A 25312-nucleotide genomic window follows, 5' to 3' on the forward strand; every position below is an offset into this window, starting at 1 on the left:
TTGAAACCTTGTCCAGAAGCACAGCCTAGCAGGGGACAAAGCCGGGATCTAGGGTCCAGCGGTCACGCTCTCGAGTTCCGCCCACCCTCACACTAACACCTCAAAATCTCAGTGAGCTCTGAGAAGGGAGAGGGTCTTTCCATCACACAAGAGAGGTGGTGTTTGTTAACCCGTCAGTCTCCTCATCTGTACAAGGGGAGGTGGTCAAGCCCTCTTGTCCGACATTAGGAAGTTTCGAAGGAATATTTGTGAAAATGCTCTGAAATTTACAAAGCACTGAAGAATCTGAAGAATTTGAATTGTTCTCCATACACCCGAAGTACAAGGAAAGACAAAAAGGAATCAATCCATGTTGGCCACAGACTGTCCTTCGAGGTTATAGTCAAGGTCAGATCACTGAGTACAGCTTTTAAAAGAATTTAAATGTAATAAAAGGTCCCTGGTAAAATCAGATCCATGAGCACTACTCTGAACCCGAGTCTTGGAATCTCGACGTAACAGCAGATCTGAAAGGGCATCTAGTTAAAATATTCCCTCCTTCTGACACATGACACACCTCTACAATAGTCTTGGTATGACAGTCCCCCTCACCTTGAGTTTCTCAGTGGTGAGAAGCTCGTGACTACCAAGGGAGATAATTTACCACTTCGGAGAATTAGAAACTGCTTTCTTCTTTTGCACGATCTCACTTTGGGCTCTACTGCCCTCACTCCTTAGGCATTCTAGATCATCGGAATAAGTAGCAAAACTCTCTTTTTGTAAGAATATCACACCTTGCCCAGAGAGAGGAAGACCTATTCACTTAATTTAGCCACTGCATGACTCAAGGTCTAGTGTTATTATGGACAGGAGGCAAAACCTTCCATACATCGTTCTCTAAGAACTGACTCCGAGCTTCGGAATGAGCCACTGGAGGACTGAATGCATTGCAATAGCTCCCCAAGTGCCGCGACGGGGGTGTGTCCGACCTGTTATGGTTGCGTCTAACAAACGGTCCGCAACGCGAAGCCCAGTCATTCGCGGGGGTGGGTAATCAGGGAGGCCTGATGCCTCCTGCCCTCCATCTTAATCCCACTCGTCAAGCACATTTTCTATAGACATTTGCTCTCAAAGGCTGAAGGGCGTTTTCCTCATTTCCCAAAGAGCTTTCCATGAGGACCACAGGGAGAACTATACACTAATAGACAGATGCATCATGTTAAGAAGGGTGTCAACACTTTCCTTTAATCAGCACACAGTCAATATTCTCCATCATGAATAACTAATAAGTTTCTGAACTCCTTTCCTCAGATGTCATTGCAAAAATCTATCTGAGGAATGTCATCTGCAGTTAATGAAGGGACAAGCATTATAATTAAGGTTTAAGCTATTTCTTCAGCATGAAGCTGCCACGAAGTGTGAAATGACTATAATTCACATTTAAGACCCTGAATTTATTAGCATCTATGTTCTATTCAAGGTTAGGGGTATGGCGCTTGGATTGTCAAGGGATGCAAATTGCTCTGTGCTGTTATTCTGGAGTGAGTGTTCCTGAGCTCAGATGCCAGGCCAGGAAAATAATCATTCATGACTCAGGTTCTATTTTTGAAAAAAACAAAAAACAAACAAACAAAAAAAACCCTCAAGACTTGGAAACTCATTTCCCTTGGTGAATAGGAAGTGACGACATGCGTAACTGGGTAAAAGGGGACTTCACTTTCCTCTAGGAATGATAATCACCATGGTTGAGAGAATGAATGGGAACTGCAGGCTGGAGACTTCAGGTAAGCACAGTTCTGCTGGGCTGTGACTATTGTACAGCTCATGGGTGAAAAAGAAATCTAAAGTTTTGAAACTGCAAGAGAAAGAGGAATGAATTATTCTCTTTTGGAAATGACTTGGTATGGCCAGAAGAGAGGCAAGGGATAATAAGAGGCTCCAGGAGACTCTGATGGCTCTCCTTGACAAACGAATGTGATAGAGGCAATTAGTCATGTGTTTGCTGGCCTAACACACTTTTGGAGAGAATACATTTGTCATGATCCATCTAGCCTAAACCTCTTTGTGGTTGTGGGCAATGGCCAATGGGGAAGACACCTTAGCCAGTGAATCCCAAAAGGAAGAAGTGGAGGGGCTGTGTGTGTGTGTGTGTGTGTGTGTGTGTTTAAGATTTTATTTATTTATTTGACAGGGAGAGAGAGAGAGAAAGAGTGAGCATGAGCAGGGGGCAAGGGCAGAAGGAGAGGGAGAAGCAGACTCCCCACTGAGCAGGGAGCCTGATGCAGGACTCCATCCCAGGACCCTGAGATCATGACCTGAGCTGAAGGCAGATGCTTGACCAACTGAGCCACCCAGGCACCCCAGGGCTATGTGTGTTTGTAACAGGTAGGCCATATGAGCCGGGGGTGTGCCCAAAAGGGTTTCCTTAAGAAGGGCAGTTTAAGCTGAGAGTGGAAATATGGTTATGTAGAAAGAGAGTACAAAGAATATTTCAAGACAGGAGAATCACAAGGCTCCAAGTCACTCTGGGTGAAACAAAGAAAAGGGAGAATGCGTGAAGCCTACAAACGGAGGAGAGAGGACTTCTGACTGAACTCCACACACAGATTACCTTTGTTCCTCCCTGAAATGCTAATGCAATGATTGTAAAAGGACCCCCAAAAGGCACAGACCCACAAGGACAAAGAAAAAGAGAAGCAGCACAGGTGGAAGAAAGATAACGACCGAGTTTTGGGAGTTGAAAAGCAAACCACAAATAGTGACTTCATTAGCAGATGACAGAAAGCTGAAAGCTAAGAGCCTGTGGGTTTGCTGAAGACCAAGCCAAGAGCGAGCTCAAGCTGCATAATCCTTGCCAGGTGCAGGAACAGAAACCAGCCAGCGCCTCTGTGGCTGTGAGAGTCTGGTGGAACTGCAATCAGAAGTCGGGTTGAGGGCTCCGTGCAAAACTGCCAGACTCCTAGGCTGTTTCTCCACTGTATACACCCAGGTGACCAGGACACCCTTATGGTCATGGACTAAATGTTTGTGTCCTCCCCCCCCCATTCACATGTTGAAATCCTAATCCTTAATGTGATGGTGACAGGAAGTGGGGCCTTTGGGAGGTGATTAGGTGGAGCCCTCATGAATGAGATCGGTGCTGTTATAAAAGGGACTCCAGAGTTCCCTAGCCACTTCTGCCATGTGAACACACAGCAAGAAGATGGCCGCCTATGAAGCAGGAAGCCACCCTCAACAGGAACCCGCCAGCATCTTGGTCTTGGACTTTCCAGCCTTCAGAACTGTGAAAAATAAATTTCTGTCGTCTATAAGCCATCCAGTCTATGCTATCCTATTAGAGCAGCCCAAACAGACTAGGACACTGATTAGGGAAGACCTGAATTCTGGGTTCTGGGAGACAAGGACAGCTAAGGGTGGCAGTGCTGTCCCAAAAACAGGGAATGAAGTGAAAACCTACATACTGAAGAAGACCTTGTAGGCTCGACCTGAACATACTGGCCACCAGGTTCATCCCTAGCAAGGGATTAGGACACTAAGCAGTGTCCTGGGAAACCGACCAGTCCAAGAGAAAAGGCATACAGATTCTCGTATTTGGGGTCACTCACCTAAAAATCCCAGCCTGACCATCCTACCTCGAAGCCGACCATCCAACAAGCTGCATTCATGCACACAAAATGTGCCAAAAGATTCTTAGTGCTTCAGTCTTAAAAACAGACATCTGAGAATCACCAGCCATTTGAAAAAAGTCCCAATCAAAAAGCCAGAGACCTGAATCACAATTTTAAAAAGCAGAGAAGAGAAGAAATTTGAAACAATCACTAACATAATCAAAAAGTAAAGAGGAGATAGTACATCTGTGAAATTAATACAGGGTATTAGAGAAGGGAACCACTACAGAGTAAAGCACATTTAGAAATTGCAATGTGAGCGCGGGAATTACAAGTTCAATGGGAGGAAGGGCCACAGAGAGGAGAAGAGCAGAGGGAGAAACAAAACCGAGAAAAGGTTGGAAGGGGGGCAAGGGTGACAGGAGATGAGAAGCCAGGACATCACCCAGGGCCACATCGACCGCTTGAAGGTGACTGGTGAGTGCTTTGGTTTTGAAATTTCATCTTCAAGCCCATGGGAGCCACTGAAGGACAGCAAACAAGCGAGTGACATTTGGCCCAAGCTGGCCCATAGTCCATGGCCCGGAAATCCAGCGAGATTACAGAGTTGTCTCTGAGATCTGATGGTCTCGATCTCATTTATATTCTATTCTAACAAACCATGGAAAACTCTGGAGTAAGAAAAAAAATGATATCCGTTGGCTGATTTTTTTTTTTTTATTGTGATTCACTTCTAGTTCTCAACTTATTTCAGGTAAAAAACTGTTGTCAGCTTGTTCCTTTCAACTCCCATTACTCTTTGTTTTGAAAAGGTTATAACTGGAATAAAACAACGCTGGCTTCAAGCCAAAATCATGAAGGGTGTAATTAAGCAAGATTTTCTGTCTATGCACCCAGCAGGGCCATCCTACTGAGGGGAAAAAAACGGAGATTCAAAAGCAATTGTGTGTTTTTTAAGAATAAGAGAACAATCTACCCCACACACTTTACATAGTAAATGGCAGCTGCTGACATTTTAATCAAGATAAAAACAATAATAAAGTCACAGTGCTCTTTTTGAGGCAGAAGGTAGTCCCAACTCAGGAATTTTGGCAAACGTACACGTATGCGCATTCTGTTCTAAGAGACTGAGAGCTAGCACTTATGACACCATGCCTGCCTGGACAACAGGGAAGTACAATTTTATATTTCCCCCTCGCCATTATGAGTTTATCTTTCAAACACTTTTTTTTTTCACTTTTTAAACCCTTACATTAAAAATTAACTTAAAGGATAGAATTTTAACTTTTATTTATTTATTTATTTATTAAGATTTTATTTATTTATTCGACAGAGAGAGAGACAGCCAGCGAGAGAGGGAACACAAGCAGGGGGAGTGGGAGAGGAAGAAGCAGGCTCATAGCAGAAGAGCCTGATGTGGGGCTCGATCCCAGATCGCCGGGATCACGCCTTGAGCCGAAGGCAGACGCTTAACCGCTGTGCCACCCAGGCGCCCCTAGAATTTTAACTTTTAAATAAAAGCCACTTGTCCTACATCATAATGATGTGTCACGTTGCCTTTCTCCAGTTCAGATGAAAACGGGCCAGCCATTAAGGGACAATCACTTAGGCCCTAAGAGGCCTCACTGCACGTGCCTGAAGGCTTTAGCTATCAGAGACAGCCTGGGAATCGTTTGGAGAGACATGTGAAAGGTTTTGGCTATTAAGGCATTTCCTTCAGTATTTTGTTGGCTTAAAAGATTACAAATCTAGGAACACTTCCGGGGCGTATGTTTCAAGCATCAGGGCTGGACTATAGTTTTAATCAATGCTAGTTCAAGACTTACAGGAAACGAAATCACTGATAGCAGGTACCTGATGATGGATTCTGAAAGCTTTTTTTTTTTTTTTTTTCCTTTGGATCATACCCAATGGTCCCTACAAGACACAGAGCGGAACACTCAAGGCCTTTGAAGCCCGGCAGTCAGCTAAGATGTTGTGATTGGTATAATATTGTAGGCCGCCCAATTTATAAATTGTGTTCATCAGGGAAAGCAAAGGGCACTTCTTTATTGTTCTTACCTAATTTTTCTCTCCAACTTATCCTTATGGATGGTTAGGAAAAACTAAATTTATCGTGGCTTTTTTTTCCTGGGATTAAAAAGTTTTAACTTTCTCGTGAGGATAAATAATGATCTTCTCCCTCTTTAGGATATCATAACAGAAATGGGGGGACAGGGGTTATGGGACATCCTGGTGACAGGAACAAAGAAGATTCACATTCCAGGAGATGTGTTTCTGACTGGCATCTGGCTGGCAGCCCACACTTCTAAGCCCTCCGTGGGTGAATTCTGGTTATTTCTCACTGTGCTCACGTAGGGTCCGCTGAGCCAGGTCTCAATGGGGTTTGCAGGCCCTGAGGTCTGGGTATGTTTTCCACCACACCCCAAACTGGGCTGTCTGCTCGAGAGTCCTCAGTCCCCTGCAGGGAAGCTGCCCAAGAGCCTGCCAGCCTGCACCACCATCGTTAGCCATCTGCCTTGCTCAAAGGGAGACCACGTGGATTCTTTCCTGTACTGGCATCCCCCTCTCCCCCAGGAGCTGAAGGAGATTTGAGAGTGCTGACCCAAGTCCCTTCTTCCTCTCCAGCCACATGACAGTTCACCCTGAAAGTTGGTTCCTTCCTTGAGTCCCAAATGAAAATGCACGATGACCCTTTGCTTCTGACTTTCCTTGAAATCTAACTGGTCTCCTCCCTCCGTGACTCAGAGAATAAAGGTCACCAGGCTATATATTTTACCACTTGCTTTCCCTTCATTTTCTATCTTCTTCCTACAGGTCACCAGAGATCAGAAGAGATGGGTTTTCAACTTCCTCTCCCTGTCGGGGTGGGACTTGCTCTATGTCCTAGACTCCTTGTTCCCCATGATATTATCTTCCATTTATCCCTCCCTGGCTTCAAATGGCAGAATGATACTGTACGGAGGAGACGTCTGTGGGATTCCTAGGTTTGGTAGCTTTACAATATCCTCTCGATCACCTTCGTACAACAGCAGCTTTTGATCAAGCAGGCAAAGGCAAAGACGGAAATAACCTCCAATACCGCAGCCTCCCTATTCCTTTACCCCTTTTGTTTCTCCTTCTGTATCCTAAGAGAACCGTGGTGAAAGGGCACCTAGAGAAAGGTGGGGCTAAGGGAGAAAAAAAATATGTAGGTAAATTCAGACTATGTATTGATATTAATGAAATAAAGGAAAGGATGAGAGGATGCTGGAACGCAGGAGGAAGGCAAAGAGGGAGGAAAGGGACATATATATGGACTCATGGGTCTTGAGAGATGGGCAAGAAGTCTTACTGTGGGTTTTCAAACAAGACAAGGTTAGAGCAGGGGGATTTCTTTAAGCCCTCGCCTGTGGCTTTCAGACAGTCATGTTTTTCTGGGCGGGCACTGCCGGATGAGTGAGGAGTTGACACAGTCACTAGTGTCTCTGGCAAAATGAGGAAATGGATGCAGCACGATGACACGCTCAAACAGTTCAAGGCATGGGACTCATGGGCTGTCTTCTATTCTAAGTCTATGCCCTCTCTACTCTGTTGATGAAATAGCCTTACGCTTTCATATAAAATGTTGTTCATAGTAGATGCAGGTACACAACAGCTTTTTGGTTTTGTCCTTCACGGAAAAAGAGCTGTTGGTCACCATGGTTTCACCAACTTCTCACTGGCTGATGAAATTGAAAACTCTGGGAACTCTGGGAACTCCTGTCTGAGGACCGGAGCCCCACGAAAATGAGCTGCTTGCTCCTCCTGGGAGCTGACATTTGCTGAATTAATGTCCACTGAGCTTTCCCCATGTTCTAGGCACTGGGTGAGGAGAGCTCAGGAGACATGCCCAAGTTCGCAAGACAGAGAGGCTTTGCGGCCAAACTTAAGCCCAGTGCAGGACACCTTCAAACACGGCTCTTGATCTACACGGACACTGCTTCTCGACTCTTCTATTTTGGAAAGCCCTTGAGCACCTGTGATATTATTGGGCCACACTACACATTTTCATTTCTCCTTTGAATCACTTCAATGTTCATGCTCTGTGATTAATTGTGAAGCTCATACATGCAAAATAGGTACCGAACATGTCTACAAAATGTTGAAAGAGGAGAAAATTTAAAGATTCCTTTCATAATAGTATTGCCCTATATCCCGTGTACCCACAGCTTCTGAGCACAATATATAGCCCCTCTCCTTCCCTTCTCTCTCTCTCTCTCTCTGTCTCTGTCAATCTCTCTATATCCCTATATATGTAAAATACATATGTACGTGTATATGTGTTTAATATATGTACATATGCATGTGTATAAAATAAATATAAATATTATATTTATATAATTCAAAAATCAGTTTGCCTCTCCAAATTTGCTATTGTGACTTTTGAGAGGGACAAGGGAAGGGAGAAGTATTACCAAGTATTAACTGAACTGTGATGCTTTGAAAGACTGTTCTGGTAGCTTCGATTTATAAATCACTGAGAATCAAATAAATATTTAGTTGGCTAGAGCCATTTTAAAATAAATTTAAAGAAATAATTCATTTTTGTCAACTTGGAAGTGCTGTCTAATCCTTGTTTTCCTGTGATATACACAGACTTTAAATCTCACACATTTCTAAAGGTGTTCAGATTAGTATGTATCCATTAAAAAAAATCCTACAGAATATTCAAGTGCATGTTCAGAGTACCAGATACATCTTTGAATCTTTCTGCTTTATTATTAAAACTCTGGTAATGTTGTGGGGGGAGGGGAATCCGCAGTAACAAAGAAATGCCTTATTTATTTGGGGCTGCAGAATGGGTTTGATATTAGTGACTCTTTCAGTTCTGAATGAGGTTATGTACTGAACTTGGAAATTTGTTATAATCATTAAAGTCTTCTGTGATCATATTTGAGATTGCCTTCACATGATTTGTTAAAGAACACAATTGTCATAAGGAAATTATAGAACCTCATTTTTGGAAATGACACGGTAATATTCTTGGGAGCTGCAGAAATCCATTGGCCTACTTGTCCTTGCATTAAGTGGACCTAGGAAACTACGGTTTTTAAATTCTGAGGCTTACTTACTGTTTTTTTCTTTCATCATACGACTAAAATGTCTCTTCCCTCGGGCAGCCTCACCCTCTCAGGTAGAATCTGCGTGTCATTCCCAGTGTCTCCTCTGACTTTGTTCATGCATCTATTCTATCGCTTATTATGTCACCTTGTATTCTGGGGTGCCTTCTATCTTATTCTCCTCAACTACAAACTAGTTAAGTGCTCATTTATTTATCTCTGTATTCCAAGTATTTAACAGATGCCTCGACTCCTAATAAGTGTCAAAAAAAAGAAAGAAAGAAAAGAAAAGAAAACCCAAAAAACCTGGCAAACAGTTCCCTGAGCTGTGATGAAATGGAAATCAGGTCATCACCCTTGTCATAACTGTATGCAGAGTCAGAGCATGTCTGCACATTAGCTGATGAAGAATTCTTTTACAAAGACCTTTTGGCTTCTTGCTCTTTTGTGGTTCCTTCCAAGCTTTTAGTGATATCTAGAGGAACAGAGGTGGCTGTATGTGTTCAGTGGTCTATGTTACCTCCTATTTTTTACATTTGCCCTGGCATATGCCTGGGAAATAAGATTTCACAGTCTATTTCCTATTCTTGTAGGATCAGAATCTTACAGGGAAGCTTCACAGTTGAAAAGAATCCTTAGAGCAAGGTAGGCATTCAAAGGTAGCTTCTGTTCTTAGAGAAAATACATATGCAAAACTAAATGGCCTATTTCCTGTCTCAGATCATGCACAGCCTGAGATCAGGGATTTTTCCATTTGTCTTTATATATACAGACACCAGGAAAAAGAAATAATGAACAAGCGAACATTTAATATATTCCGATTGTGAATTTCGGCTCGTGAATTTATTAACATCCAGTTTCTATTCCAAGTTAGTTTTTCTGATTTTAAGAGAGAGACATAGTGGCCGGTAGATATTTTCAGTAGAGTCTTGAATCTAGAGCAACATGTCATTATTTCAGAACTGTCCTGCAGGGGCAAACTCAACAAACCGCCCGAATCGGATGTTGGGCTCAGACCTTGCTAACACTCATTATTTGTCTGGAGAGAAGCAATCCTCTTTTGTGATTTTCAACTCAACCCTGGATTATTTACAAACATCTTAAGCAAACACTGTGAATACAGTAACTATAGTAACTCCGAAAAGGAGAGCAGTGAACCAAAACTTGAAACTCTAGCAGAGAGGAAGCTACCACTTTTTGAGCTGAGGGTTGAGATCTTCTAAGAAGATATGCGGGAGGCCTAAAATTTGCTTCTCATTAACAAGCAAACAAGAAAGACCAAGAGAACAAACAAAAAACCTTCCAAAGCCAAAACAGACATTGGAAGAAACAAGTTATTCCAACAGAGCAGATCTCTAAAATAAATGGTATTTCCCACATTTGATTTTTTGGTAAGTGAAGGACATGGATGGATTTACTTTTTGCTTGTTCGTTGCAGAAGATGGCTACGTATAAATGACCTGTAGTCCTTTAACTCAATTTGCTTCCCATTGATAGGTAAGACCAAGAAAATCCGGGTAGAGAATATTATTTAAAAAAAAAACAAAACAAAACACCTCTCATGAAAAACATTCCAACTTAACTGCCGTGGGAGTTTTCAAGATCCATTAATTCATGTCTCAACAAATAACTTTTCTGTTAAACTCCTTTTTTGCATATTTTCTGGATCTGTAAGGCATTCAGGTGATTGCATCCTTTTAAGCAGATCTTACATAAAGTATTATGGGGCTACAATGTTAATTTTTTAGTTTTGATAAACATACCACGGGTATATAAAATGTTACCATCAGAAATACCAGGCAAAGCCTATGGAGGAATAATCTGTATGAATATTGCAATACTTTTTTTAATCTAAAATTATTTTAAAATAAAAGTTAGAATAATGTGAGCCTAAAGTTTGGAGCCGAAACTGACCTGGATTTGTACAGACATTAGGGCTCCAGGATTAGCTCAAGGCTACCTAGCGTGCTTGCTGTAGGCCTCTGTCTCCCAGCTCGATACTCCCCCACCTCTGTTGTGCTGAGAAGTGAACCACTTCTGCCTCACCTACACACGCACTCAGTGCTACCCGCTGGCACAAATCCAGGGATCTGCCTTAGATTATTCTGTGTTCCTAAAACTAGAAGCCATGCCGGCACAAATGAGCTGGGTCAGTACCACTGATTCCAACTGTAAAGCCAGAGGCCAGAACACACAGTCACCAGGTGCGTCACCTACTTATTCAATATCCGAGGTCAATACCATTCCAGAGCCCAGAGTGAAATGTGGCACCATCGGTTGACAAATGGGAAACATCCAGACGCAGTGGTCTGGGCGAATGTTTCTACTACACTGGACTGTGTTTCAGTTAGTCACAGATTCTCCCACAGAGTGCCATTAAATTAAAAAAAAAAAAAATCATAAGGATGAAGGGGCTAATTATCACATTCTAGGCCCTGACTCACTTCAGGCTATCAACCAGCACCACAACTGGAATAGGGGCAAAGAAAAAGCCAGTTGTAGAATTACATAGTAAAGCGATTTTATGTTTCCCGTAAGAAAATGTTACTTCCAGTCTCTATAGAATATGCCTACAACTTTAGAATAAACCGTAGAAACGCAGCAACTACCAGAACTCCTTATTTGCTGCACTTAGGAGATTCACTTGTAATTTTGGAGATGCAATTTTTTCTAAGGCAAGTTTCTAGGGTTTTCCATAGGGTCTCCAGATGACCGTAAGTACAGCTATTGCATTATATGAGCAAATCATCTATCCTCAATTTTTCAGAATATGGATCTCTAAAGTGGGCTGATGCTTGGAGAGTTGTCTTTTGTTTGTTTATGTGGGTTGGGTTTGTTTTTATCCACAGAAGATTTAGTTTTCTGTTTAAAGCAAAGTTAGCCTAAATTCTTGACTTAAATTTTCCATGCCTTCCAGGGAATGGAGAGCTTATTCCATGGCGGCGGGGGGGGGGGGGGGGGGGGAGGACTGTATTATATTTAGAGGTCAGTTTCTTTTAGTTTTTACTTATTATTATTTTTTAAATTTACTTTTTAAAGATTTTACTTATTTATTTGGGGCAGGGAGGGTCTCACAACTCTGATATCATGACCTGAGCCCAAATCAAGAGTCCGGTGCTTAACCGACTGAGCGACCCAGGCACCCCTAGGTCAGCGACCCAGGTACCCCTAGGTCAGCTTCTCTTTTCTTTGGACTGATGGGCACTAATTACCGACTAGTTGTGTTAAGAAGAACCCTACTCCTAAAGAGGTCTGTGAAAAGAGGGAACCAGCCCATGTATTAGCTTGTTTCAAAAGGGCTCTCACATCACACACACGAGGACTCACTGCATTCTCAGAGAATGAGCTTGCTCTCAGAGTCCGAAAACACAGGTTTCCTTGGGTGGATTTGCTGAAAAGATTCCAGCTTTAGTACCTAACATGAAACGGAGGATCTAGCTGACAGAGAGTCAGGTAACTTCTGGCAGGTAGCAGCCCTGAGACGGAAGCAACTTTCTAGGGAAAAGAAAAGCCTTGGCATGTAGTGGATAATGTGAAATGTAGTGCATAGTGTGAAAACTGCAGCCCCCTAGCTATGGGATTTGATAAGAAAATGTTCTCTCTCTCCACCAATTATCCTCTTCCTCTGCCCAATTTCTTTCCCTATATTTACAAAGCCTTACAGGCTTTGCGAGAATGCCAGGGGCTTCGTCCTGAGGTGATATAGCCCCCACTTACTGAGAAGGTGCTTCTGTTCAGGGAAACACAAGCTCTAACGTGGCTGTTGCTGTTCGAGCAAGACCCAGCTCTCGGGGCTGCATCGTGGAAGAGTCGATGCGGTTCGTGCAAATGCGAACACATTTGCTAATGTTTGATGTCTACTATTAAATACGCAATGTTATTTATGGTGATTTATGGTGGGTTTTAGTTAAAGGCACTACAAGAAATGAAGCAAGCCTGGGTTCGCTGAATTCTTCATGGCTACAAGTGAGGTAGGGAAGCTGAAGGGACTCCATTTTAGAATAGCTCCCTCTCTGCTGTTGTTCTGCCGGGCCCCATTTCCGACGAAGCCAAAGAAGCTATGTTCCCACTTCAAGGGAGAAGCTAGAAAGTTCATCATTCTCTGAGTTTGTCCTAGGTCCCTAACACCGGATAACATCTAAGGAGAGCCTGGGACATCTAAACATGTCCCGGGACATTAGCTTCCAACAAACCTTGGCCGACGATGGCATCAACATTCCCTACCTCCAGTGATTTGTGGAATGACACCTGTTGTTCACCTGACACATCGTCTGGATTCCTGGAGGCACGCATACCCTAGGGCCCTTTCCAATATAAGCCCCTAACCCCAAGTGACATTGAAACTCCTTCTCCTTTCCTTCCTGAGCCTCCCAGACACTCCATTCCATCTGCTATTTTCTGTCTGTCACTCACGCTACTCAATAAATTCTGCTTTCACTCTCCCGGCTTGCATTTGATTTCTCTCCTGCATGAAGCCAAGGACCCTCTTAGCTGGTCTTGCGAGAGCCCCCTCTGGCTCCCAGGCTGCCTGCATCATAAGTATATAACAAAAAATATGGCTATATTTGTGTCAACATACCATTTTTTATGTGTTTCCTTTTTGGAGTCAGGGATGGTTCTTTGGTGGCTGGAACGGTTATTAGGTCATATCTTTACCTCTGTTTGTATGTATCTATTGTTCTTTTTTGTTTTCCTTAGTTGTTGGTGCTAAGTACACAGCATCTCAGAGCCTTTTTCTGCTAAAGGCAGCACAATTAAGGATATTTGAAGATTAACACCAGTACATAGATTAGCCACAGAAAGCAGTTCTAGTACCGTCACGGTCCACGTGATGGAGAGCTTGTGACACACAAAAATCTGTATAGTGTTTAGAGTTCAGTTTCTTTTAGGTACCACTTTTCTTTGTGCTGATCACCAATTACTGACTAGTTGTGTAACTGGTTAGGTTTTAGGTACCACAAAACACAGTAGGAAACAAACACCGCGAATGAATGAATCCCGAATCTCCTAATTGCAAGGCTGGCAACCTTCTCCTCCAAACCCTCAATCTTCTTAAGTTCTCAGAGAGAATTTTCTCTTGGATATAGCGTATCTTCACATCCTTTCTAATCTCTCCCAGTTTGTATATTCACGTTGTGATGCTGTTACATTTCATACACTCAAAATGGATCATCAGCCAGTTGCCCAGACCCAGGAAATAGCCCCTAAGCAAAGCAAACCATAGTCGGAAGTTTACCTTAGTTCCTTGAAGGGGTCTGCCCTGACATTAGGTGTCTCTATAGATTTAGGGAACACTGTGCCCTCCGCTCCTGTAAACAAAAGACAAAAGCAAACAGAGGTTGGAGACTTTGGACATGTCACCTGGGGGCACAATCAGCATAGCGAGTAGAGCTAAGTGTAGGGTGAATCCTTCACACAACCCAAAGAGCATATTTTGCCCTTGGCTTTCGCTCCTTGATAGGGGAGCACTGAATCAACTCATGCAAACAGCCTTTAAAAAAACAAGGAACTTCTTTTGAAAGTGTTCTTGCTGAGATCAGAGTGAGGCCACGAGGCAAATACCATGTTGATTTAAAAAAGAAGAAGAAGAAGAAGAAGAAGAAGAAGAAGAAGAAGAAGAAGAAGAAGAAGCCGCCGCCGCCTAAGAAATGGCACCATCTAACTCTTGTCTCTCATCAACTATTAATAATCACCCAGCTGGAAATGTTTTGGAAAGCAGCAGCTGAAGCCCTCTGATTAAGCGCAGGGCCCAAATCACAGAACACATCCAGCACCTAGGCTGGGGGCGGACGGCGGAGGACACCCTAACACTGTAAGGTATCCGCCTAATGACATTAAGGAAACAAGTTTTCCATAAATAAAATTCTACACTATTATCTCGAGGAGTTAAACAAACAGAACACGAGGAGAGATCGTTTGACGTTCACTGCTTTTACACTTCGAGTATCATTTAACATCGATCCCCAACCCAATCTAGACATTTAGCTCTTGACTTTGCAATAAGCTTTTATCTTTACAACTCGTCATCACCAGCTGAACCTTCCCAGCCATAAAGATGGTGATTATCTGATTTGTCTGCTCCCAGAGTGTTTTCAAATCATTTCAGCCTCAGTTTATCACAGACAATTGCACTGGATATTAGTTTTTCAATTAAACTTAGCCAGGCAGTATCCTGCACTTGGAAGGAAAGGTGTTTATTTTTATACCTTTTTTGGTGTTGTTCTTTGATGCCACAAAAAGGGGCAGAATAACATCTTGCATTCATGGGTGAATTTCTAGAATCGTCTTGCATTGTCATGTCTAGAAATCCTCCATTAACCACTGTTATTCCAAGTCCAGATTTATCCTAGCACACTGATGAGTCTGGTTAAATGAACTTGTGCAGCAACCATAAAAGTATCTCAATCTTTTTTTTTGGGGGGGGGAGGTATTTAATCTCTTTGATACGAGTAACAGACTATTGCAAATAAAATCAGAAAATAAATGCCACGACTTAACATTATGTACGGTCATTTAAAAGAAGGTCCTGGTGAATGACAACTATGAATCCAAGCTAATGTTTTGAGTGACACCACCATGTGTACCTCAGGCGTACTGGCTCCATTATCCCCTGCGACAACCCACAGCACGAGGCCAAGAGACATTTTGTGCGGGAACACTGAAGATCTTTTTCTGCCCATAGTCACTTTTACTTTTTAAGACCCCAAACCACATCATGGCAAATAGATCAAAATGTATCCATAGTCTCCATTAAATACAACTTTTTTGACGTGAATTTCATAAGAATGTTCTTTTGTTATGCATATATTTGCCCTTGTGATTTAGGCTTTATTGTGTTCTTTATAAATGTGGTGGTTAATTTTATGTGTCCGCTTGACCTGGATCATGAGGTACCCAGACACTGGGCTAAACGTGACTGCTGGGTGTGTCTGTGAGAGTGTTTCCAGATGAGAGTGGCATGTGATTCAGGGGATGCAGCAGGGCCGTTAGCGCTCCCCAGGGCGGGTGGGCATCAGCTAGCCCCGTTGAGGGCCTGAATAGAACAAAGAGGTGGAGGAAGGAAGAATTGGGCCCTTCCTGCCTAATTGCTTGAGCTGGGAGATCAATCTTCTCCTGCCCTCAGCACCCCTTGTTCTCAAGCCTGTAGACCCAGACTGGAATCCATACCCCACTCCACTCGTTCCTAGTTAGCCTTGGGACTCACTCTGAATTATGCCACCAGCCTTCCTGGGTCTCCATCTTACACACAGCAGGTCGTGCGACTTCTTAGCTTCTATAATGACATGAGCCAAGTTCTTATAATGAATCTCTTCCTACACGCAGACGCCTATTGGTTCTGTTTTTCTGAAGAACCCTACCTAATACAATCACTGAGTAAGATTGGGTTGGATTATAGACTGTAATGAGGCTTTTGTTACCCATACATCAACTCCGGTTTTGCAGAGCATGCATTCCACATCTCCGACATTTGTGTGATCCTTTGAGGAGCCAAGGTACCGTGGAAGATGCCTAGTGGGTAAAACAGGCCAGCAGAAGTCACAGGACAATGAGTAACACATTGGGATGTGGCTCTCAAGTGTCCATGACCCAAGAGCACGGCCTCAGCCTCCACCTCTCAGTACCCTCTCAAACCTGTTACTAAACAGCTCCCATCTGTTGCCACTGCTTCCTTTGAGATCCCTTCCCTTTCCATTTCTTAGGAATGCTTATTCTTAGCCTTTGGTACCTGTTTTTTTTTTTGTTTTTTTTTTAATGATTAAAAGGAATACTTGTACACCTGATTAAGGCCAGGACAGTTATTTCTGTTTATATACTATTGTATATACTCTTTAGTCCCAGCTCATGTCTCCCCTTCCTCTACTAAGAATTGTATGAGAACTGCAGGAGAAAGAGCATTACCTCTTTTGAAATCAGCCTTAATTGTGTGACTTACCCATATGGCAAGTAGTCCTGCTCATAGACAACCTCCATTATTTGAACTGGTATTAAAATGTTGTGAAGCTCTATGTTTCACTGATATCTCATGCACCCTCCTATCATTTCATAAGGCCCCTGAAGCCAAAGGATACCAATTTCACAACTTTTGACTATGCGAAGTATGTACACACGTAACGATATATATTGCATCGATTCAGTCCAATTATCCAAGAATGAGGAACGACATTTTCTTATGTAAAAGGAGCCTCAGAAACCTGTACCATTTTCTTTCTTCCATCCACAGTTTGTGCTGAGCCTGTTTCTCCATTTCTCAGATACACTGACAAAACCTCACTTACTACTTAACATCTGGCCGTGCTAAGCTCAAAAAGGAACTACTCTATTGCAGCTCCTGGCCCCTAGCTTGGCCACGCTTTTAAAGCAATTCCAAGGGGGATAAAAAGGGTTACATAAAGTCATGCAATACATTACAGGCACTCGCTCTACATTTGTGGAAGGACCATGGTCTCTTTTGAACACCTGAACTTGGGGCCTCAGCTTTCTCATATGGACAATCCTATTTGCCCAGTGTCTTGGAGGAGTGTGTCCTGTTCTCTGTCCTATCTCCATTGCCTAGCACGTTCTCAATAAATATCCGTAACACAGCTATAACACTTACGTGGCACTGAGCACACACTACAGACATTCATCCCATCTCTTCAATAAGATCCTAGGCTCTACGTGAACAGGGGCAAGGTCATATACAGAATACAGACAGATTCAATTTTAGGTTCTGAAGACTTCTATACTTATTTCTAGTTGATCCTACCACTTCTATGGGAGTACTAATTTACTGTTATAAAACGCCTCATGTATTACATGACCTGTTTAATGAATGTCCAAAATCCAACCTACTTTAATCTCTTAAAATAAAAGAGTTACGTTAATAAAAGAATATCATTTGGGCTAAATACAAATATTTCTTTAAAGTAAAATAAGATTAAGGCTTGTAGCTTCTTTCCCAGACTAAGAAAGCTACTTATCCTACAAGACAAGTGGTGCTGAAACACACGGGGCTCACGGTCACACGGCTAGTGAGGGCTTGAGCTGAGATTCACATGCAGGTGTCTGACTCCAGGACGCGCTGGTAGCCATCATGCCCTAGTCCCTTCTTCTCTGAATGCCAGGCAGTGTGGCACCCGCAAGATGGCAAGCCAGCAAAACCCAGGGGGCTGGGCTCTCACAGTTAGAGGACGTAGGTGATGGACAGGCTCTGGCCAGGTGATGAAAGAGAAGGGCAAGGAACTCAGGCTCCCTTAGCTCCCACCATCCACCTGATGCCCTCTGACCTTGTTTTTGATGGACTTTTGCGATGGGGCCCCATATGTGCCATCCATACTGGAAAAACAGGCTCATAGATATGACTTCTCAGCGGAATGGACAACAATTTCTCATTATCTGCATGTCCTTGGGCATGAAACCCAATCGCTAAGATGCTCAGATTCCTTCTCTGAAAAGAAGGCATATGAACAGTAACTTTATCTCCTAGGGGTCTTGGGAGACTGAGTGAGATCTCTGGCACATAGTAATCAGCAGACGATAGTCAATAAAATACTTCTAGTAGTACTAAAATATTTATGAATCCTGTTCTTTCCTCCTCTTATACAAGTCCTTTATGATTCTTAATAACATATTTAAGGCACTTACTATGAACTAGAAACTATCGCAACTGTTTCAATTTGACCATCAGAATAACCCCATGGGGTAGGGACTATGTGTATCTGTTGTTATAGATGTGGAATCTGAGACTCAGGGAAGTCAGGAAATCTTCCTATGGTTGAGCAACAAAGAGGGAAGGCCAGAATTTGAACAGTCTTGGTTCTGGAACCAATGCCTGTGACCACTATTCTAGACCATCCTTTTCAGCAGATCATATCACTCCCTACTTGCTCATCTTTTTATGAGATACGAACAAATATCAATGTTTATACCCTCAAGTAACACTTGCCAAATCTCCCATCCCCTCTCTTCTAAAAACAATTCACATGCACAATGAAAGAAGATATTAATACTTTCAAAAATACCATTTCTTTCTAAGTCCTATCAGGCTTCTGATTTTCACATAATTTTTCACTTTCCCAAAAGCTGCAGAGTGGACAAACATTCATCAGGATGAATTCTCCCATCCTATCCCCTATCCATTCTAAGAAAATAAATTATTCTCAATTTTATTATTTCAAAAACGTTTCTATTACAGCCATACCTACTGATTCCTTCTTTTGACACGATATAATTTGCTGGCAATAAATGTTCATAAACAGTTTGAGTGAAAAATCCATAAAGCCATTTCAGTTTTATTTTAAGTTCCATTAATGTCCCTCAAAAATGATTTCATCAATGTGTTTCCATTAGCTGGTTCTCTGCCCAATAACTTAATTCCACACAATCAATTAGGAACTTATAAAGCATGTGACAGGATCTATCTAAAGTGTTTTGAATCACCATAAAGATTAGCTCCACTGCTCTTTTTTTTTTCCTTGTGGTACAGGCAGGGGGTAAACTTGTCAAAAAATCTCAAATGCACTCCATTGCCATAGTAACAAAATGCCAGCTTGTCTCTGGAAAGTATATTCAACTTTGGTGACTTTTCCCTCAAAGTGTCCTGGAGGTTAAGAGACCTGAGATCCAGTCCTATCTCTGTGATCTCATGCAAATCAGAATTCTTCTCTAACCCTTAACTTCCTTAACTGTAAAGTAAGAGATAGGATGAGAAGTATCAGAGCTAAACTGTTTTCCCCTCAATCAAAAATTTCATCAGGTAACAATCTGAACAGATGACTGTTTGAGCCCCCCTCCACTTCTTACCAGGAAAGAAGAGCAACCCTGAAATTAAAAAAAAAAAAAAATCCTAAAAATTCTCTCAGTGTTTAAGGAGGAAACAAATAAAAGCAAACCGACTTTTGTCCAATTCAAGCTGCATTTAATTGGAAGAACTACTCACCAGAAAATAAACCTCACAGATAAAACGGCCAACAGCAAAATTTATTATAGATGAAACTAACTGAAAAAACAAAAACCTGGTTCATAACTCTTTAAAACTTATGAACCAGGTTTTTGTTTTTATATAAAAATATAAAATTCCATTTTATAAAAAATAAACGCTAAAGTGACTAAACCTGTATGTGTTAAATACAGCCATGAACCAAATCCTGGAAGGCAGATTCATGTCTGCAAAATGTGTTACGAGAAAATTGGATTTGAGAGAAGCATTAGACACAAAGGAAGAAATACTGTGCTAGAAGTTATGAATAGGAACTTGGAGCCAGAAAAACTGATGATGAATCAAATCTTTGGTGTGCATGGAGAAGAACTGATCTTTCAGACACTAATTTCAAGAAAAACTTTCCAAAAGGTCAGAAATGGCTTAAGTGTGCTGTTTAGAACATTGATTAAGGAATTAAGCTAGCTTAATGGAGTTTGCTCTGGTAAGTTCCTTCTTGATGTACATTCGTTGAGATTGGCATAATTATGATTAATGTTTTGTATTAATGAACATAGACTAAAACTCATCTTTGGGCTTCAATCATGGGACCAAAATATTCAACAGGTTCAAAATGCAGAGTTAAAATATCTAATCACCACTAACTGAAGTCAAAACATTTTAAGTGTTCTAATTCATGTTGCTTGGGTAGATATAACCTGCATGACAACCACAACCCTTAACAACAACTGTGTTTTACTTGATAAGGATATATTTTTATACCAATATTAGATTAAAAAATAGAGCAAGGATTTCAATCTAAAAAACAGTGATCAGAAACATAGGAGAAGGAATGATTTGATTTCTTGAAATACCAGAGAACTAAAAAACCAAAGACCTGATTTTGAGTGCTGATTTTCTGGGAGTTTATTATATGACTTTTGGCAATTGGCCCTCTGGTCTTACTTCCCCGTTTGTTATACAAAATGGGGGTGGGGATGATCTACAAGGCTGCTTCCAGTGCTGCTGTTTTACAATCCTCCAGATAACCTGGTTGGATAAACCCAATGGACCAGGAGAGAAACATGATAGGATGTCGGACCCAACATCCAATGTATTTAATAAATATGTTTTGAGCAGGAGGCTCTAGAAGTGAGCCAGAGAGACATGGAGTCCGTAGTCTAGAAGAGGGTAGTGTACTCTAGTAGTGTATGATATCAGCTTAAATAATTAGTTATTAAATAATCTCGCAAATAAAAATATATAATAGTTACAAATAGTGATAAAGACTTAAAAGGAAATAGGAAATGTCTTAGCAATACAACTTAGGGTCATATCCTGGTCTGGCACATGAGTTTCCCCGAGAAAGTGAGGTTTTGTTGACACTCGTTAAGTGATTAGGAATGAACTAGTTAAGAGGGGGAAGTAGCAGTAGAAAAGATAATATGAAGACGTCAGGGTTGGAAGTTGAAGTTAATAAAGATCAGTGTGGCTAGACCATATTTTGCAAATGGTGAGCAGCATGGGATGAGACTGGAGAGGTGGGTTGACCTGGGTAATTCAGAACCTTGTAGGTCATGTTGAAGGTTTTAAGCAGGGATCTGGCATGATCCAATTGGCATTTTTCTTTTCTTTTTAAAGATTTTATTATTTATTTATTTATTTATTTGAGAGAGAGACAGTGAGAGAGAGAGAGAGACAGCATGAGCAGAGGGCAGGGGCAGAAGGAGAGGGAGAAGCGGGCTCCCCACTGAGCAGGGAGCCTGATGCAGAGCCAGATCCCAGGACCCCAAGATCATGACCTGAGCTGAAGTCAGATGCTTAACTGACTGAGACACCCAGGTGCCCCCAAACTGGCATTTTTCAACTATCACTGCGCCAGCGTGTTATGGTCTGCGTGTTTGTATCCTCCTAAATTTGAATGTTGAAGCTCTAATCATCATTGGAACCCCACCACGCTGGTACCCTGATCTCAGGCTCCCAGCCTCCAGAAGAGTGAGAAATTCCTACTGGTCAAGCCATCCAGTCTATGGTGGCCTGTTACAGCAGCAGCAGCTGACTGAGACACTGTGTCATGGAAAAGGCATGTGAGGAGGGCAAGGATAGATGAGGTGGGGCAGGAAGAGGGATGGAGGTAAGCTGGACTAGAGAACTGGCAGTGCAGATGCAGAAACATGGATGGGTTTAGGAGATATTTAAGTGGAAAGCCAATGGGATGTGGGGATGCTGGACAAGAAAGAACAATGGGTACCAGAGGGCCCTGGGGAAGAGCTGAAATGGATGGTCAAAGCCCAATGATTAATACTAAGTCAGTGGTGCCCATGGCAACCTTATACATCTCCAATGAAAACCAGCTTTTTTCACATTTGATATTTTAATTGCAACTAAAATTGCCTTTACTTAGTGAAAGAAACTGCTCTGAATCCGACTACATTTTTCTTATGAGGGTGTAGGAAACGTGACAAAGAAACTTTAAGTTTCCCAAAGTATTTATAAGCAAGCAGTATTTAAAAAATTTATGAATGATGTAGTAATTTCTTGAATAATGAACATTGTCTTCTGTGTAAGATAATTTTCTAATTACTCCGAAGTTTTAGCTAAACACACATTCATATATCTCCTCTTGGTTAAAAGCTTTCTCAACACACGAGATAGGGTTTTTGCCTCTCTACGTCCAGGCTAGAGAACATGGTTACATGTTAATATTTAAATATTCTTTAATGTCTGAGGCCTATTTTCCTGAAAAGTAATCTCTGTAGCATGTTATCCTGATAGGTATAAGAATGTACCGTGAGAGCACTGATCCCGGGAAATTCCTCAGTAACAGTGGTTTTCTATTTGTTTCATAACATGAATTACCGGCTTTCTCCTAATGGTAATGTGCAGTGAAAAATTCTTTTTAAGGAAGTGAGCTGGGTTATGTCTAATCTAGGACTTAAAATGCACTGAGTAATCAGCGAGGTTGCAGAGTTTTCACAAATTTCAAGGTTAAGCACTTTGAAGGTGGCTGTCAGCTTCTGAAAACCTCTCCGACACGAGCAACAGACAGATGCGAGACAGAAATTTGGAGCGGGGAAAGTCACTTGAAGTAACTTAATCCCATTGTGTCTCCCTGGTTGCCGGTGGCATTTAACACATCGCTAACGCAAAACATTTGTAGTCATTACAAGTCGTTTCCAGGATACATAGCAAATATTTTCTTTTTAGGAATTAGGGTAGATTCTCCTCACCAGAAAGTACAGATAATTAATTCATTTAACAAATATTTATGGAGGGCCTACTCCATAAATGGTTTTGTGGGAAAAACAGATTCAGACTTTTTCTATGGGCTCACAAATAAAAATTTCAAGAAATCTATAAAATCTCTAGCGACTCTAAGTGTGTAACATTCACTGCCTATAAACATTTAACAATCACCTACTATGTCCCTGGCACGGCACTAAGGCAATACTGAGTGTGAGGATCTGATCTCTGCCCTTACGGACCTTTAGAGTGGCTAGACAGATGCTAGAGAACATATTTAAACTGACTTTTGTAGTGACAAATATCGTAAATCATGTATTCTCAATGGGGGCAATGTAGCTCCCAAGGGTACAAAAATTGGTTCTTAAAGGCACAAGAAATCTTCCTCTAAGTACCAAGCACAGATATACATACAATGTATACGGTGACACACGGTGCATCTGTGATTCTTAAGTTGCATGGCAGGGAAGTGATTAGGAAAAAAAAAAAAGTCAGAAATGACTCCTTAAAAGGGTGATATTGAGGGGCGCCTGGGTGGCTCAGTCTTAAGCATCTGCCTTCTGCCCAGGGTATGATCCCAGGGTCCTGGGATCGAGCCCCGCATCAGGTTCCCTGCTCCGCTGGGAAGCCTGCTTCTTCCTCTCCCACTTCCCTGCTTGTGTTCCCTCTCTTGTTGGCAGACTCTCTCTGTCAAATAAATAAATAAAAAATCTTAAAAAAAAAAAAAGGGTGATATTGAAAAAAAGCTTGAGAAATGCTGTTGTAAATGCTCTGACTAGGACAGGGAGCTGCCGGAGCTCTGAGCAGGCATCTTGCTCAAGCGTGGGGGATCCTGCAAGCTTTTCTGGGGAAATGATAGGCACTTGAGATCTCAGGATGGAGCAGGAGCTAGTCCGACACAGATGGTTTGGACAGAGGCAGGTGGAGAGAGGGCATCAGGAAGGAGGACACAAGAGCTGGCTTGCTGCTTTTAAGGAGCTGTGTGTAGCTAGAGTGGAAAGAATGAGACTGGCATAAGATAAAAGTTGGCGAGGTAGTCAGGGGCAAGGTCATGTAGGAACATTCAGGCCATGGCAAAGTTTGAGATTTTTATCCTAAGAGGAAAAAGAAGCCATTGAGAGGATATAGACAGGAGAATGATTATGCTCAGATATGTGTTTTTTTTAAATACTATGGTGGCTGATACTATGAACTAGCTGCCCCTATTTTAAGCACAGTGCATCCTCCCTCACATTCGTCTACATGGAGGCTGGAAACCCAAACAGCTGAACTTCTCAGACTCCCTTTGCAGCATCAAGTGGCTCTGTGAGATAGCCTGGGCCAGTGAAATGTTGGTACAAGTGTCTGGAGAGATATTTTCTTCCCAAATAAAAAAGCAAAGCCTAACAAAGAAGGCTTTTTGTTCTTGAGTCTTCCTTCTCGGAAATACAGAAGTGATGCTTTGAGGCACAGCAGCCCTGTGTGGCCACGAGAGTACGAGCTACGGTGCTGAAGGTGTGCAAAGGAAGAAGGTTGAAGGATTTTGATCCTTTTATGACACTGTTCTGCTGCAAGCCCTACAGAGCATCCCTCCGGAGTTATTATTACATAACAAAAATAAACCCCTGTCTTGTTTAAGCCACTGTTTGTTGGGTTGTCTGTTATTTCCAACCAAATCTAATCCCCATAGTTACAGGATCTGACTACATTCTGTCAAATGCAGTATAGGGGATGGAGAGCAAATGCATGCAAATCAGGGGACTATTTCAGCAGCCAGGTAAGAAATGATGGTGGCCTAAACTAAGTAACTCATAATGCGAAAAATGGCAAGGGTAACATGAGAACTGCTGAGGAGGTAGTGGTAAGGATGACATGGGGGTGAAGGGGGTAAGGCATGCTCAGGTTTGGGGGCAGAGCACAAGTTCAATATTGGTTACATGAAGTTGAAGGTACCGATGGAGTTTCCAGATTCAGATGTTCATGTAGGCAATGGGATACAGAAGTATATTACTCAAGGCAGAGGTCTAAACCACCGGTAAAGAGATTTTTTGGAATACAGGTGATTATGGAAACCAAGAAAATGGGTGATATGATCCAAGAAATGGTGAGAATGACATAAAAAGAAAGCCACAGTCAGAATCTTAAAGGATTCCAACATTTCCAGTTGGGTACGGGAAGGTGAACTATCAAAGAACACTGAAGAAATGGCTAGAGAGGGAGGAAGAGGACCCGGAATGGGGTAACACAGGAAGCCACGAGAAAAAAGTCCTTCAAGAAAGCAGAAGGAGTTACCTATGTTAATTAGTGCTTAGGGGTAGGAGATGAATTAAATGTCCATGAAATTTAGCAACATGGAGGTCATTCATATCATAGAAGCCATTCTATGAAGAACTGGAGGTAGATTCTTGTGGGCAGGGATAGGTGGGAAGGGAAAAAAATGGTTATAAGCAAGAGTTACTATTATTAAAAAAATTAAATTAAATTAGCCAACATATAGTACATCATTAGTTTTAGATGTAGTGTTC

General features: G+C 42.0%; 1 protein-coding gene across 4 annotated transcripts in view; it reads right to left on the bottom strand.

Annotated features, from left to right (window-relative positions):
* SGCD (sarcoglycan delta) overlaps nt 1–25312 on the bottom strand; it is a 904357-nt gene that overhangs the window by 85643 nt on the left and 793402 nt on the right. For all 4 annotated transcript variants that reach the window (XM_045791978.2, XM_045791977.2, XM_045791976.2 and 1 more), the window contains one exon: nt 13905–13977. In XM_045791978.2, coding sequence (XP_045647934.1) covers nt 13905–13977 — 73 coding nt within the window. The remainder of the gene's footprint in view (nt 1–13904; nt 13978–25312) is intronic.

Source organism: Ursus americanus, chromosome 15 (assembly GCF_024610735.1).
Source record: "Ursus americanus isolate L20-20 chromosome 15, mUrsAme1.1.p, whole genome shotgun sequence".
In the NCBI taxonomy this organism is placed as follows: Eukaryota; Metazoa; Chordata; class Mammalia; order Carnivora; family Ursidae; genus Ursus; species Ursus americanus.